We start from the raw sequence: 16,807 nt of genomic DNA, 5'->3' as shown, positions 1-16,807 counted from the left end.
TCAACTCATCAAAAGAGAGTGGTCTACCATTTTTGAGACAGGGCGGCTCTCATCTACCTTTGTTGCACCTTTGCTTGACACTTTCATAGGATCTTTAACCTCAATCATGTTGCCTTCACCATCGTCCACATATTCAACTGCACACTTACTGATGTCATTTGTTTGCTTCAACAAATTTTCCTGTAGCAGATCATACTCATGACTCTTAGCTATCACAGCCTTCAAACTCTCATCTAACTGATCCCACAAAGCAGGGTGTTTGCATGCCGCATGCATAGCTTCAGACGCTAACACACTGACCTGGCTATATTTCATTCTTTCCCCGGCCCCAGTCCAACCAAATCCCAACAGATCGCTTGTGCGCCTCGCGGGCAGTCCCAACCTTGCTTCTTTCGTGAACCGAACAAGAACTAAACACTTTGGTATTTCAGATATGTTCAAGTGCTTCGGTACATGGAATATGTGCTTGCAAGGTAGACCCTTTCGAATCATTCGTCTGCAGCTGCACCTTATAGTTTCTGCGGAATTTACTGGTGTATACTCCACCCAAAAACGGCGCTTCCGGTTATTCTTCCAGGCCACGATGTACTGCTGTGATCCGTCTCCCAGCTTAATTTCTACAATCTCCATGCCATAAATTTTTCTAAGATCATCTTGCAACATATAGAAGTTTGCTGGAGTGAAGACGTGAGAAGCAGCTATCTCAAGTTCCCTCGAGCTAGTAACTGGCACCGGTAAACTCTGTGAGACCGTGCAGTCATCTCGCGCCTCGTTTTCACGGATACGCACAACGGCGTTCTCATAGTGCAAAATCATATCCACCAGGGTCATTTCACCATCTAGGTGGAGGTGAAGGCATGAGTTCAGGCTTTCACTCCGCTGGTTGCTTTTCATGACAAGCCAAAACCCCTCTGTTAGATAAGCCGCGGCCCACAGTCTCCTCTTCTTATACATCCGCCTCAACCATGTTACAGTTTTTTCTGACTGCCATCTTTTGGAAAATGCGTGCCATCTCTCCTCAAACGTGGCCGTGGACGTGCTGTAGTACAGAAGAGTTCGGAACTCCTTCAAGGACTTGTGACTGAGGTGAATCTTCATATTTTCTCTATGTGCCATGTACATATACGGTGCCACTCGTCTGGCAAGACTTCGCGACTTGCCTTGATCATCGCAGCGTCGGCGTCTGTGATAACACTCTTAGGCATCTTTTGACACATGGACCTCAAAAAAGTCTACAGAAGCCACACGTATGTCTCCTCGGTCTCGTCCGAAACTATGGCACAACCAAAAACAGTGGTCTTCCAGTGATTGTTAAGACCAACAAAAGGTATGAATGGCATACCATAGCGGTTCATCTTGCACGTGTTGTCAAATTCAAGCACGTCGCCGAAGTCCTCATAGTCATGACGAGACTGGGAGTCGCACCAGAACATCCTATTCAAATGTCCTTCCTTATCTAGCTTGTACTCGAAAAAGAAGCTAGGATCCCTCTGTTTCCTACTGGCCATGATGCCTATGGCTGTGGCAGCATCACCTTTTGAAAGCAGCTTCCTCTTCTCCTTGGCGCAAAGGTTGTATATTTCACGCCTGGTAAAACCAACACCGCCGTACCATACATGTTTGCTGATGAAGCAATCCATCATGTCGTGCATTCTAATCCCTGCAGCTCCCATGGACATTATCTCATGCTTCTGGTACTCTTTGATTTTTCTGTGGGACCAAAGAAAAGGTACCTCGCACTAGTAGAAAACTGGGCTTTGGTCACAGGGCAATATTCACATTAGTCCCGGTTCAGTCACGAACCGGGACTAATGTGAGCATTGGTCCCGGTTCGTGCGGCCAGGGGCCTGCCTGGCCTCGTGGGGGCATTGGTCTCGGTTCGTCCGGACCCTTTGGTCCCGGTTGGTGGGACAAACCGGGACCAATGGGCCACGCTCCTGGCCCACCACCCTTTAGTCCTGGTTCATACCACAAACCGGGACTAAAGGGCTGGTCCTAGTTGCGGCCAGTGTTTAGTCCCACCTCACCAACCGAAGGGCGCTCACACCATTTTATAAGCCCGTCCCTCTCTGCCTTGTTGAGCTCCTCTCAAAGTGAAAATAGATGCCCTTATACAGGGAATTTGACCTAAATTCACAGTAAATTTCTTTGAATTTCATAGAAATTTATTATGAATTTAGGTTGAATTTTCTCTATAGGCGCATCTATGTTCATTTTTTATAGTAAATAAATAAATAAACATTAATAAAATAAATAAAAATAAATAAACCTTAATAAAATAAAATAAAATAAACTATAGTAACTAAAATAAATAAACCTTAATAAATTAAATAAAAATAGCAGCAGTAAAATAAATAAAAATAAAATAATTAAAGTAAAATACATAAGTAATTAGAAATAAAATAAATATGTTTTTTGTTGTAAGTATAAACAAAACAAAACAAATAAAGCAAAAGAGAAAACAAAAAACAGAGAAAAAAATTATGCCACCTACTGGGCCACCACGGCCTGAATACGACTTGAAACCCATCCATGGGCCAGGATTCAGGCCTGCAGAAGGCCCAGTAGGCCCCACAGGCAAAGAGAACGGTTAGGCCCGAAAGCCTGCAGTTGAGAGGATCTCGAGAGGGTGGGCGCAGCAGAGCTTATAAACCACTCTCGAGCCCTCTCAACTAGCGAGGTGGGACTAAACTTTTGACGCGGGGCAGCACAAGGCCTTTGGTCCCGGTTGGTGCCACCAACCGGGACTAAAGGGGGCATTGGTCCCGGTTCGTGGCACCAACCGGTACCAAAGGCCTTTAGTCCCGGTTGTTGCCAGGAACCGGGACCAATGAGTTACCTATATATACCCCATCGCCACAGCAGAGCACTCCACAGTGCTCTGTTTTTTCTGGCCGGCGAGGGGAGGGCATTTGGGTGCTCTAGCTCACCTCCTATGCACATGAGGTGTTCGATGAAATGTCTGAGCCACACTAGTTAATCTTTCTCCTCTCGAAACTCGACCTCCGAGCTCCATTTTCCCCGAGATTTGTCTAGGTTTAGCGGTCCGTCACGTCCCGTCCCCGTCTTCACCGCCGTCGATCGCCCGCGCCGATCTCATCGCCAGCACCACCGTGGTGAGACTCTTGTTCTTATATTCTTTCTGAAAGGAAAAAATTCTTACTTTAGATAGATACTTGTCTAATTTTGTTACTTTTATTATTCCTTCTTATTACATAGTGCGATGGTTTTGGTATCCGCCCCCGTCGGCCCTCGTCCTGTGTATGATTCGGATGTGGTATATATTATCTTTTTATAACTATTTGGTTCATTTATTGTTTATGACAAATATACCGACCAACGTGACATAGATTTTATTTATCTAGGAGGTGGTTGAACCGGAAATTCTAACCAACCCTATTGTCGAGAGGTTAAATTTAGTTGAAGAAGAAAACAATTACTTGAAGGAAAAAATAAAAAAAATTGAGGAGGAGAAGATGATATTGGAGTTGCATGTTGCGGATGTCGTCGATGATCACAAGATCAAGATGGATGCAATGCGCTTGAAGATTAGAAAGATTAGGAAATATGCCATTCATACCGAGGCTTGGTATCATTATGCCGTTGGATCAATTGTTACCTTGGTTGCGATTATGATCGCATTTGTTTTCGCATTGAAATGTTTTACATAGTTTCAATGTATGGTTTAATTAATTAGATGCTCTGGAGAGCTATATATATGTTGTTAGATGAGAACTATGTATATACTTTGGTTTTAATGTGATGATGAACTTCTATTAATTTGGTCACTTAATTATCTATTCATGATGTTCTGTAATGGTTTTTAACACACTTAATTATATATAATGCACACAGATGAACCGGCAATGGATGTACGGTGACAGACACACCTCCGAGTACATTAAGGGCGTGCATGATTTTCTCGAAGTGGCTGAGGCAAACAAGCAGAATGGTTTTATGTGTTGTCCATGCCCTATATGTGGGAATACGAAGTCTTACTCTGACTGGAAAATCCTTCACACCCACCTGCTTTACAAGGGTTTCATGCCACACTATAATGTTTGGACGAGGCACGGAGAAATAGGGGTTATAATGGAAGACGGCGAAGAAGAAGAGGACGATGACAACTATGTGCCCCCTGAATACGGTGATGCTGCAACGGGGGAAGCTGCTGAAGATCAAGAGGAACCAGACGATGTGCCCAATGATGCTGCAAGGGGGGAAGCTGCTGAAGATCAAGAGGAACCAGTACCCGATTATGATGATCTCCGCCGGGTCATTGTCGATGCAAGGACGCAATGCGAAAGTCAAAAGGAGAAGCTGAAGTTCGATCACATGTTAGAGGATCACAAAAAAGGGTTGTACCCCAATTGCGAAGATGGCAACACAAAGCTCGGTACCGTACTGGAATTGCTGCAGTGGAAGGCAGAGAATGTTGTGCCTGACAAAGGATTTGAGAAGCTATTGAAAATATTGAAGAAGAAGCTTCCAAAGGATAACAAATTGCCCGACAGTACATACGCAGCAAAGAAGGTCGTATGCCCTCTAGGATTGGAGGTGCAGAAGATACATGCATGCCCTAATGACTGCATCCTCTACCGCGGGGCGTACAAGGATCTGAACGCATGCCCGGTATGCGGTGCATTGCGGTATAAGATCAGACGAGATGACCTTGGTGATGTTGACGGCGAGCCCCCCAGGAAGAGGGTTCCTGCGAAGGTGATGTGGTATGCTTCTATAATACCACGGTTGAAACATCTGTTCAGAAACGAAGAGCATGCCAAGTTGATGCGATGGCACAGTGAGGACCGTAAGAAAGACGGGAAGTTGAGAGCACCCGCTGACGGGTCGTCGTGGAGAAAAATCGAGAGAAAGTACTGGGCTGAGTTTGCAGCTGACCCAAGGAACGTATGGTTTGGTTTAAGCGTGGATGGCATTAATCCTTTCGGGGAGCAGAGCACCAATCATAGCACCTGGCCCGTGACTCTATGTATGTATAACCTTCCTCCTTGGATGTGCATGAAGCGGAAGTTCATTATGATACGAGTTCTCATCCAAGGCCCTAAGCAACCCGGCAACGACATTGATGTGTACCTAAGGCCATTAGTTGAAGAACTTTTACAGCTGTGGAATGGAAACGGTGTACGTACGTGGGATGAGCACAAACAGGAGGAATTTAACATGCACGCGTTGCTGTTTGTAACCATCAACGATTGGCCCGCTCTCAGTAACCTTTCAGGACAGACAAACAAGGGATACCATGCATGCACGCACTGTTTAGATGACACTGAAAGTATATACATGGACAAATGCAGGAAGAATGTGTACCTGGGCCATCGTCGATTTCTTCCGACCAACCATCAATGTCAAAAGAAAGGCAAGCATTTCAAAGGCGAGGCAGATCACCGGAAGAAGCCCGCCATGCGTACCGGTGATCACGTACTTGCTATGGTCAATGATTTACACGTAATCTTTGGAAAGGGTCCCGGCGGACTAGCTGTTCCGAATGACGCTGAGGGACACGCACCCATGTGGAAGAAGAAATCTATATTTGGGGACCTACCCTACTGGAAAGAGCTAGAGGTCCGCTCTTCAATCGTCGTGATGCACGTGACGAAGAACCTTTGCGTGAACCTGCTAGGCTTCTTGGGCGTGTATGGGAAGACAAAAGATACACCTGAGGCACGGGAGGACCTGCAACGTTTGCACGAAAAAGACGGCATGCCTCCGAAGCACTATGAAGGTCCTGCCAGCTATGCTCTTACGAAAGAAGAGAAAGAAATCTTCTTTGAATGCCTGCTCAGTATGAAGGTCCCGACTGGCTTCTCGCCGAATATAAAGGGAATAATAAATATGCCAGAGAAAAGTTCCAGAACCTAAAGTCTCATGACTGCCACATGATTATGACGCAACTGCTTTCGGTTGCATTGAGGGGGCTTCTACTGGAAAACGTCCAATTAGCCATTGTGAAGCCATGTGCATTCCTCAATGCAATCTCTTAGAAGGTGATCGATCCAGAAATCATACCAAGGCTAAGGAGTGATGTGGCGCAATGTCTTGTCAGTTTCGAGCTGGTGTTCCCACCATCCTTCTTCAATATCATGACGCACGTCCTAGTTCATCTAGTCGACGAGATTGTCATTCTGGGGCCCGTATTTCTACACAATATGTTCCCCTTTGAGAGGTTCATGGGAGTCCTAAAGAAATATGTCCGTAACCGCGCTAGGCCAGAAGGAAGCATCTCCATGGGCCATCAAACAGAGGATGTCATTGGGTTTTGTGTTGACTTCATTCCTGGCCTTAAGAAGATAGGTCTCCCTAAATCGCGGTATGAGGGGAGACTGACTGGAAAAGGCACGCTTGGAGGGGACTCAATAATATGCAGGGACAGATATTCTTGGTCTCAAGCACACTACACAGTTCTACAGAACTCTACCTTGGTGACCCCGTATGTCGATGAACACAAGAACAGTCTGCGCTCCAAACACCCGGAGCAGTGTGACGACTGGATTACATGTGAATACATCAGGACTTTCAGCAGTTGGTTGGAAACACGTCTCAGAGGTGACACCACTGTTTGTGATGAGTTGTACTCGTTGTCCAGGGGACCATCTTCGACTGTATTGATTTACAAAGGATACGAGATAAATGGGAATACATTTTACACGATCGCCCAAGATCAAAAGAGCACCACCCAAAACAGCGGTGTCCGCTTTGATGCAGCAACCGAGAGGGGAAAGGACACATATTATGGTTACATAATGGACATATGGGAACTTGACTACGGACATGATTTTAAGGTCCCTTTGTTTAAGTGCAAATGGGTCAATCTGTCAGGAGGCGGGGTACAGGTAGATCCACAGTACGGAATGACAACAGTGGATCTGAACAATCTTGGGTACACTGACGAACCGTTCGTCCTAGCCAATGATGTGGCACAGGTTATCTATGTGAAGTACATGTCTACCAGACCGAGAAAAAGAAAAGATAAGGAAGCGAATACATCATACGATGAGCCAAAGCGCCACATAGTTCTTTCAGGAAAAAAGGACATTGTGGGAGTGGAGGGCAAGACTGACATGTCTGAAGATTATGAAAAGTTTCATGAAATTCCTCCGTTCAAAGTCAAGGCTGATCCAAGCATCCTGATAAACGATGAAGATTATCCATGGTTACGGCACAATAAGCAAATGACACAAGCGAAGAAAAAGTGAATACTTTCTACCGCAACTATTATGATGATACCATGCCAACTTTGTAACAGACGAGTATGATACCATTGTCCGTTTTGTACACGAAGTGCATCCAGTTTTTGCCGTAACCCTCTCAACTTTCTTGCACATGCTATGTGGGTGAAATGATGATACCATGCCAACTTTCAACCTTTTCAGAGTTCATTTGAAATTCTTTTCAATTTTAGGGTCTTATATCTCAAAATAATTAGTAAATGCATGAAAAATAACAGGCCAAAAATTAAAAATTATGCCACCTACTGGGCCACCACGGCCTGAATACGATTAGAAACCCATCCATGGGCCAGGATTCAGGCCCGCAGAAGGCCCAGTAGGCCCACAGGCATGTACAGAGAGGTTAGGCCCGTAAGCCTGCTTTAGAGAGGAGTCGACAGCTCAGGCGCACCGCACCTTATAAACAGGTGCGGCTCTCTCTCAGCTAGCAAGGTGGGACTAAACTCCCACCACCACGCCGCTGTGCAAGGCCATTGGTCCCGGTTGGTGGCACGAACCGGGACCAATTCCACCATTTGGTCCCGGTTGGTGCCACGAACCGGTACTGATGAGGCTGTGGCCCCACGAGCACCTTTAGTACCGGTTCGTGGCACGAACCGGTACTAGAGTTTCTTACTAAGCAGTTTTTTAGTCCCACCTCGCTAGCTGAGAGGCAGTAGGAGCGGTTTATAAGCCCTGAGTGCGGAGACGATGAAGAAGAGGTGCAATGCTCACCTTCACGTTGCTTAGCTTCAAGCCTTGAGGAATAAGGTAGACTGCATGGAGCTATGTGTAGTGCAGTCTACACTATTCCGAAAGGCTTGAAGCAAATCAACGAGCATTGCGCCTCTTTTTTATTTTTAATAACTTATTACAACTCCGGACTTCTTGTGTTACGACAAAATAAAATAAACTTTAATAAAATTTATGAAAGTAAAATTAACAAAGTATTTTCTGCTCAAAACATTATAAGAAACCTCTAGTATTATTGAAACTAAAATCATATAAAATTGATGCAACTAAAATTATCGAAGTATTTTCTGTTCAAAATCATTAAAAGCAAAAAGAATTTTCATAAAGAACTTTTTTTGATAGAAACTTTAATAGCAAAAAGAATTATCATAAAGTAAAATAAATAAGTAATTAGAAACAAAATAAAATAAAATAAATAAGTTTTTTGTTGTAAGTACAAACAAAACAAAATAAATAAAGCAAAAAAGAAAACAAAAAAACTAAATACAACAAAAAGAATTTTCACAAAGAACTTTTTTTGATAGAAACTTTAATAGCAAAAATAATTATCATAAAGTAAAATAAATAAGTAATTAGAAACAAAATAAAATAAAATAAATAAGTTTTTTGTTGTAAGTAGAAACAAAATAAAATAAATAAAGAAAAAAAGAAAACAAAAAAACTAAATACAGCAAAAAGAATTTTCATAAAGAACTTTTTTTGATAGAAACTTTAATAGCAAAAAGAATTATCATAAAGTAAAATAAATAAGTAATTAGAAACAAAATAAAATAAAATAAATAAGTTTTTTGTTGTAAGTAGAAACAAAACAAAATAAATAAAGCAAAAAAGAAAACAAAAAACTAAATATAGCAAAAAAAGTTGTTGGGGCGCTGCCCGCTGGGCCCTCCAACCCTCGGGTTAGCAAATACAGGCCCAGAAGGGCTAGAGGGCTCAACGGGCAGCGCGCCAAAGTTAGGCCCAGAAGCCTTCTAGAGGAGTTCGAGACAGCAGCCGCGCCGGGGCTTTTAAACTGGTACAGGTGCCCCTCGGCTAGCGAGGTGGGACTAAACTTTTGGCCGCGACGCGGGCAGCAAGAGGCCTTTGGTCCCGGTTGGTGCCACCAACCGGGACTAAAGGGGTGCATTGGTACCGGTTCGTGGCACCAACCGGGACCAATGCCCCCCCTTTAGTCCCGGTTGGTGCCACCAACCGGGACCAAAGGCCGCCGGTTCCCGCCCTTTGCGCTGCTGAAAATGGCCTTTGGTCCCGGTTGGTGGCACCAACCGGGACTAAAGGGTGGCATTGGTCCCGGTTGGTGCCACGAACCGGGACCAATGCCCTTGCTATATAACCAGGACTTGTGAAAATTTCACATCTCCCTCGCCCCCTCGCCAGTTGCCCCCGCCGCCAGGCTGCCCAAATCGCTCGCGCGCTCCTCGTCGCCGACGCCGCCACCGGCTGCCATCCCCGTCTCCCCGTGCCCCTGCCCCGCGCCCGAGCCCACGCCGGCCGCCGCCCCGTGCCCCTGCCCCGTCCCCGAGCATGCACGGCCGCGCCCCTGCGCCCCGGCCCGCCCCCACCATTGTCGTCGTCGCCGGCGCCCGCCCCCACTGCCGCCCCTGCCTCGACGCCGCCCCTCCTCCCCGTTCGGTCCGGCTCCGGTGACCCCCTTTCCTCCCTGTCCCCTCGATCCTCTTCATATAATTTTTTCATATAATTTTTTTTCATATGCATATGTTGATTATATGGATGGATGGATGATGTATATGTTCATTATATGGATGGATGGATGATGTATGCTTTTTTCATATAATTTTTTTAGGCAGATTTTTAGAATTTTTTAGGCAGATTTTTAGAATTTTTTGTGTATGTATGTTATGTTTATATGTATGTATGTATGTATGTTCATATGTATGTATGTTTATATGCAAAGCATATGCAAAGAAAATGTATGAATGGTCATATGCAAAGAAAAATGTATGTATGGTCATATGCAAAGAAAATGTATGTATGTATGTTCATATGAAAGAAAAATGTATGTATGTATGTTCATATGCATATGCAAAGAAAATGTATGTTCATATATATGATGATATGTTCATGTATGAGTATATGTATGTATATATGTTCTCCGTGTATATATATGTTCATGTATATATGCAAAAGATAGATTTTTAGAAAAGTTAGGATTTTTTTCTGTTCATAGATTTTTTTGGTGATATTAATTATTGTAGAATATGCAAATGTTTGTATATTCATATGAACAATGCATTAGGCAAAACCTTTACTGTTTTTCGAAATTTTCTATTTGAACATTTTTTTATGAATGAGAGGAAAAAGGAAAATAAGAAGAGGAAGAAAGGAGAAGAAGAGGAGAGGAAGAAGAGGAGAAATAAATAAGAAGAGGAAAAAAGAAGAAAAAGAAGAGGAGAAGAAGAAAGGAATAGAAGAGAAGATTTTAAAATAGAAAAAATTCTATTTTTTCTTCTTCTCTCCTCTATTCCTTTCTTCTTCTCCTCTTTTTTTTCATCTTTTTTTTTCTTCGATCTTCTCCTCTATTCCTTTTCTTCTTCTCCTCTTTTTATTTCTTCTTCGTTTTCTTATGTTTTATCGGGTCTGTCGTCGTCGATATACCCCTCTCCCGATAACTTCAACACGAGGGGTGGTCGATATACCCCCTCCCCGATAATATTATTTTCCCATGTACGTATGTCGTCGTTGTCGATATAAACCCCTCCCGATAACTTCAACACGTGGGGGGGGGGGTCGATATACCCCCTCCCCGATAACATTATTTTCCCATGTATGTATGTCGTCGTTGTCGATATATATAACTCCCTCCCAGATAACTTCGACATGATGGACGGTCGATATTTATACCCCCTCTCGACCGTGATAACTTATACCACGGGAGCACCCCCCGGCCCTCTCGCTCGACCAAAACTCTCGAGGACACCCAAACCCTAGAAAAAAACGATGTCGGTCTCCTACCCCCTCCCGCCGCGCCCCTACCCTTGAAGTGTTGCCGAGGCCACCCCAAACCCGGAATAAGCTAGGTCTACGTTTGCACTAATATATCCACCTGGTGTCATGTTTGTGTAATAATTGCCATGTTGTAATATTTGCAGAAACAATGGAGCACGGACGAGACGAGCAAGCAGAAGAGGTGTTGGGGGACATAATCTTAGCCGGAGGTGATATCTTGTCGTATCTTAACGACAATGATGGTCTGGAAGAACAGGGTGAAGAAGCAGGCTACGGCGATCGAAGAGTGGAGGAGGAAAGACATGATTATGATGGCTCCGGTGACCCAATGCTGGTGCAAGAAGGAGCCCGCGGTGACGGCTCCGGTGACCGAACAGAGTCCGGCCAGGTAAATATATTAGTTAAGCCTGTGCTGACTAGCTAATTGATGCATTCATTGTTTTGGTATGTACACATATTAATTAACACTCGTCTTTCTTCTTTTTTCTAGCCCTCCGGATCGAGCACAACTGCGGTAAAGAGACGAGGCCCGAAGAGAAAGTTGCGCTCGGATGAAAGGTTTGAGATCACAGCAATCGTGCGCGACGGCCAACCGATTGAACCCATCCGGACAAAGGATGCATTTGCTGCTCAGTGCGGGGTTCTAGTTAGGGACAAGATCCCGATCAGCATCCACCAATGGTATAAGCCTAAGAAGGAAGACCCTGAGGTGTCTTATGTCAATGATATGCAGAAAGATGATCTTTGGACTGAGCTGAAGGCAAATTTCACCCTACCGCCAAAGGAGGATCCGGAGAAGCCAGTTAAAGAGCAATTAATCAAGTCTCATGCTCTTAAGAAGATGGCAGACCTATTCAGGAGGTGGAAGAATGAGCTGAAAACGTTTATCGACAAAGAAGAGACACCAGAATTCATCGGCCGGTATGAGAAGATCAGAGATCACTGGCCCGCATTTGTGGCCCCCAAGACATCGGAAAAGAGTAAGAAGATGTCAGCGAGAAACAAGAAGAATGCTGCGAAGAAGCTTCACCATCGCACGGGGTCAGGTGGCTACCTCAAAGCCCGACCTAAGTGGGCCAAGGCTGAGAATGATCTGCTTGAAAAAGGGATCGAACCACAGACAATGAACTGGACAGACCGTTGTCGGACTTGGTTCTTCGGGGCTGGCGGAACCTTGGACCCTGTATCAGGGAGGTGCGTTTGGACGAATGAGCTTTTGAGAATACCAGTCAAGAAGATTTAGCAATATATTGATGGAGCGCAGGAAGGGACGTTCGTTCCAGACAGAGAGAACGACGAGCTCACAATGGCCCTCTGGAATCCTGAGCACCCTGGACGGACACGAGGCACGCCAGGCTCCGTTCCGTGGAACGCTGGTTTTCCGGACGCGGGCGGTTACAAAAGCCAGGAGAGGAGGAAAAAAGTGGAGCAGATCCAAATTCAGAAGCTGCACGAAAGGGTTCAAGCGCTAGAGGAACGAGACGGCAATCAACATGCCGAAACTGCCCCCGAAGCTACACCGCCATCTCAGCGGAGAAGCAGCGTGGCTTCCACCGAGCTGCTTCAGCTGGAGCATGCGGCTCCTGCTAGCTACCCCGTGGATGCTATCACGGAGTCTCAACATTGCCACCTTATGGCGGAATGGCAGAACTTCAAAGTCAAGGCGGCTGTTGGCTCTGTTTTACCTCCTGAACCCAGCGCAACCTACCACTGCCGGCTGATTCCAGAAGGATATGCTAGGGTGATGGTGGATGAAATAACAGAGGGATTTGAGGAGCTCCAGCTTGACCACCCTACCGGTGAAGGGGAGACTCGGCTAGGTTCTGCTCTGAAGACTCCATGCCTATGGCGGAAGGAGCTCATCAAGCTTCCGAACTGGACGGCTCCGGCGAGTAAGGGCACTCCGCCTCCTCCTCCCGCGAGTTATCAGGGCACTCAGCCTCCTTCTCCGGCGCGTGGCCGCACTCCGCCTCCTTCTCCGCCTGCGCCGGCGCGCCAGAGCAGCCAGCCTCCTCCTTCTCCGCCTCGTCAACAAGGGCGGAAGAGACCCGCCGCCGCTGTGGCTGCTCCGGCGCGTCGTAGTCCTTCTCCTCCGCCTCGTAAGCAAGGAAAGAAGACAGCCGCGGCCGCTCCGTCTGCTCTGCCGGCGTCTAGCAGTACAGCTGCCAGAGGCGGGAGGCAATGCAGATTCGGTCCTTCTCTGAAGACTCCAGAGAAGTTACCATACGAGAGGACCGAGGAGGAAACCAGGAAGATCTTGCGAGCCGAAGTGACAGACATCTTTGAAGGGGTGAAAGCAAAAAAACATCCACCTCCGGAGGAGAAGGTAGATCCGGTGAAAGCAAAGCGCACTCTGGCTGCCCTGACAAAACCACCAAAGTCTCCGCCGAGAGGCAATTCTGAGCGCATTCTTGCAAAGACATATGCCGAAGCGGAGCGGTCGGGAAGTACTGTGAGTGATCAAAGGTTAAAAGAATGATGAGCTGGAAAAAAATTGCCTACCTCGGCGAACAAGCGAACCAATCGTGCTCCCCGCTCAAGGTGTCAAAAGACATCGTCGCTAATGATCCGAGGATGGTGCCCGGTTATAGCAATCTTGGAGATTACCTGCCTGACGATGTACATTATGAAATCATGGAGGTGGACGAACACAAATACCATTACGGGAAGCCTCTCGTCAAAGATGAAAGATCTCTAACAACGATGATGCGAAGATTACATGATTGGTACATGAAAACCTGCAAAGAGTCTGATGGGACGAGTACTTTGACGCTGAGAGTTAAACCGGAGCATGACCTCGTTGGAATTGAACTGTTGAATGTTCCATTTGAGGATTTCTTCCAGTTTTACAATCAAAAGGCCCTCGATAAAACAACGATCACTTGCTACTGTCTGTATGTAGTACTACTTCTGTCATTAAGTCTCTCTATATAGGTCAACTCTTTCATTGCATGTATTTATAATTATCCTCACTATATTATGCAGATTGAAGATCGCCGAATTGAAGAAAAGACAAATCGGTGATATTGGGTTCATTAACACAAATCTCATAGATGCATATACTGTTGAAAAACATCCCAAAGAAGTCGAGGCCAACTTGCTACAATCGTTGGTATTTAATCAAAACAAAGATATAATACTCTTTCCTTACAACTTCAAGTGAGTGTTACTGTCTTGTGCATATTCGGTTTTCCTTATTAGTCCAGGTTATGGTAATGTAATTGATGACTTATGCATGCATGCGCAGCTTCCACTATATTCTCCTAGAGATTAAGCTTGAGCAGGGAGTAGTAACCGTCTTAGACTCGAGACGAAAAGATCCCCAGGACTATGCGAACATGACTCAAATGCTCGACAAGTAAGTTAAATCGATCATTATCCACCATATCAGCAACTTTGTTCATTTCCTGATATCAAGTAATTGTTTTCTTTGTCTGGCAGGGTTTGGAGAAAATTCACCACAAAAGCTCCGGGACTGCCGAAGAAGCTGCAATTTAAACACCCGAAAGTAAGTACTATAGTAGCATGTTCCGCGCATTTCCTAGTGATTCAAGCACTGGTTTCATCAATACTATTTAGCATGCTTGCTTACAGTTTGTTTGACCTCTATTTCTTGTAAAGTGGTTGTGGCAGGAATCCGGGAATAATTACTATGGATACTACGTTTGCGAGTCCATCCGCTACACGACCTGTGAGCGGGGCTACACTGAAGAACAATATGAAGTGCGTAAGCAATAATATTCACAATTTTATTTTATTACCATCATTTGTGTTGAGTTTCATTTATTCATATATATATATATATATATATATATATATATATATATATATATATATATATATATATATATATATATATATATATATATGTATTGACCCCCTTCTTCAAATTAGATGTTTCGGAAGCGGGATGAACTCCTAGCACCAGATCGTATGCGAGGAATTCAAGAGGAATTGGCGGCATTCTTCCTTGACCACGTGATCGCTGAAAACGGAGAATACTATGTGGACCCTGTGTTCCTATAATTTAATTAGGAGATTGTATTGTAAGAGATAATTATTGTATATATGTAGCCGGTAGTGTCGGATAGATATACGAGAACTTGTTGTTCGACCAATCTCTCGGAGAAGGAGAGGTGGTCGATATCACTTCTCTCTGTATGCATATGTTCATGATGATCTTCTGTTTCCTTCATTTGATTACTAGCTAGCGTGTCTAGTCCTCTCCATACGTATATAGTATGTAGCGTCGACCAAGCACGGAGATAAGAGAGGACACTTCTCTCTATTAATTATCTAGCTAACACAATATATGAAACACCTAAATTACCCCCCCCCCCCCCAAAACCCCTAAACCACCCCCTTTCAAAAAAACAAAAACCTCAGCTCCTGCCAGCTGCAGACGCGTGGATGCCTATTGGTCCCGGTTGGTGTCACCAACCGGGACAAAAGGCCCTGCCTATTGGTCCCGGTTGGTGGCACCAACCGGGACCAAAGGCCCCCCTGCCTGGGCTGGCAGCAGCGGCCACGTGGAGGACCTTCTGTCCCGGTTCGTGTAAGAACCGGGACTAAAGGGTTAGGGCTTTAGTAACGACCCTTTAGTCCCGGTTCGAAAACCAGGACAAAAGGCCCTTACAAATCGGGGTAAAAGGCCCTTTTCCTACTAGTGTCGTCCGGTCCTGCTAACATATGGCTATTCTTGTCCTCAAAACTTTCAACATACCAAACCCCATGCTTTTGGTCAAGCTTGACGGTCAGGTGCGCTTCACAAAAGCAGCGTGTCTCGGCTCTGAGCCTACGGCTGTGTCCTTCCTCGGTTAGCAACTTGCTGTCACGTTTTCCTTGTCTGGAACAAACAAACCGCCTATAACGCATACGACGTGACTCTGTTTTGCTATACCTGACCTTATTCTTTCTAATGCTGAAACCATTATCTCTAGCATAGCTGTTGTAGAAATCATACGCAGCATCGTGAGACGTAAAGGTCATTTCCATTATCTGCATGAACATATCCCTCTTATCATCTACACTGGCAGTATCTTGGACATTCTTTGCCCCATCATCTTGTGTCACCTACACAATCAAAGAACAGCCATGAAAACAGTTTTCTATGGTTTAACATTACTTCCATAGAACATTGATTACACACATACCTCACTCATGATGACCGGCGACTGGGACTCCCCAGAATCAGGTGCTTCTAATGATTCGTCGTTAAGGCCTGTCTCCGCGTCGGATTCACCGTAATAGTCGTACGCATTATGACATTCGGAAATGAACTGAAAAATACAACACAAATACATAATTACTTATCATATAATATTCCAGAAGAAATTCAATTTGCATGCCAACAAAAATTTTCACTTACGTACCTGACTAATGTAATCTTCATTCGAGAGCTCCGAGTTGTTTTCCTGATCATCATTAAGCTCATCGATCTATAAATTTTCAACACAAAGATTTAATGTTGTCGGATGCCACCAAAAAATTACAACATGACAATGCCACTCACATTAAGATCGTCCCATTCGTTCCCATTCTCTGACCGATCTTGACGATCTGAATTTTCATCATCTGACCAATCTTCTATCCAGTCTTTCATCAGTTCTCCAAACTCCATGTCTACCATGATATCAGTTAACTCCTCGTCCGCCATTTCCTACAACCAATAATATGTATCATCACATGTGCAAACATTATCAATCATGAAATATACAACACATAGCACACGATCACGGATGTTATGTAAACAACCGCAACCAAGGCCGTTCAGATCTGCCAAACTTAGTAAGGAAGATGGCCACGGCACCCGTCGTGAACACTTTCAATCGCGAGGAACTGCACGATCTCAACACCTAGCT

General features: G+C 44.9%; 3 protein-coding genes across 3 annotated transcripts; all 3 read right to left on the bottom strand.

Annotated features, from left to right (window-relative positions):
* Nucleotides 1-1,116, bottom strand: LOC141026676 (protein FAR1-RELATED SEQUENCE 9-like). Its single transcript, XM_073503519.1, has one exon. It carries the CDS (start codon nucleotides 1,114-1,116, stop codon nucleotides 1-3), a length of 1,116 nt encoding a protein of 371 aa, XP_073359620.1.
* Nucleotides 1,117-1,232: 116 nt separating this feature from the next.
* On the bottom strand, nucleotides 1,233-1,673 carry LOC141026675 (protein FAR1-RELATED SEQUENCE 5-like). Its single transcript, XM_073503518.1, has one exon. It carries the CDS (start codon nucleotides 1,671-1,673, stop codon nucleotides 1,233-1,235), a length of 441 nt encoding a protein of 146 aa, XP_073359619.1.
* A 13,905-nt stretch (nucleotides 1,674-15,578) lies between these two features.
* Nucleotides 15,579-16,602, bottom strand: LOC109775167 (uncharacterized). Its single transcript, XM_020333928.4, has 4 exons — nucleotides 16,459-16,602; nucleotides 16,319-16,384; nucleotides 16,100-16,225; nucleotides 15,579-16,019 (listed from the first exon to the last, which is right to left on the bottom strand). The coding sequence occupies exons 1-4, from the start codon at nucleotides 16,600-16,602 to the stop codon at nucleotides 15,579-15,581; spliced, it is 777 nt and encodes a 258-aa protein (XP_020189517.1).
* Nucleotides 16,603-16,807: the final 205 nt, after the last annotated feature.

This window comes from Aegilops tauschii, chromosome 7 (assembly GCF_002575655.3).
Source record: "Aegilops tauschii subsp. strangulata cultivar AL8/78 chromosome 7, Aet v6.0, whole genome shotgun sequence".
NCBI classification, from domain to species: domain Eukaryota; kingdom Viridiplantae; phylum Streptophyta; class Magnoliopsida; order Poales; family Poaceae; genus Aegilops; species Aegilops tauschii.
This window is presented reverse-complemented; position numbering and strand designations above follow the sequence as displayed.

What these genes read in the sequence shown, in the direction of transcription:
- LOC141026676 (XM_073503519.1), bottom strand. Translation starts at nt 1,116, where the DNA reads ATGGCACATAGAGAAAATATGAAGATTCACCTCAGTCACAAGTCCTTG.
- LOC141026675 (XM_073503518.1), bottom strand. Translation starts at nt 1,673, where the DNA reads ATGGGAGCTGCAGGGATTAGAATGCACGACATGATGGATTGCTTCATC.
- LOC109775167 (XM_020333928.4), bottom strand. Translation starts at nt 16,602, where the DNA reads ATGGCGGACGAGGAGTTAACTGATATCATGGTAGACATGGAGTTTGGA. An exon ending in ATGAAGATTACATTAGTCAG is followed by an intron (nt 16,226 to 16,318) that starts GTACGTAAGTGA and finishes TGTATTTTTCAG; the next exon opens with TTCATTTCCGAATGTCATAA. An exon ending in CGCCGGTCATCATGAGTGAG is followed by an intron (nt 16,020 to 16,099) that starts GTATGTGTGTAA and finishes TTGATTGTGTAG; the next exon opens with GTGACACAAGATGATGGGGC.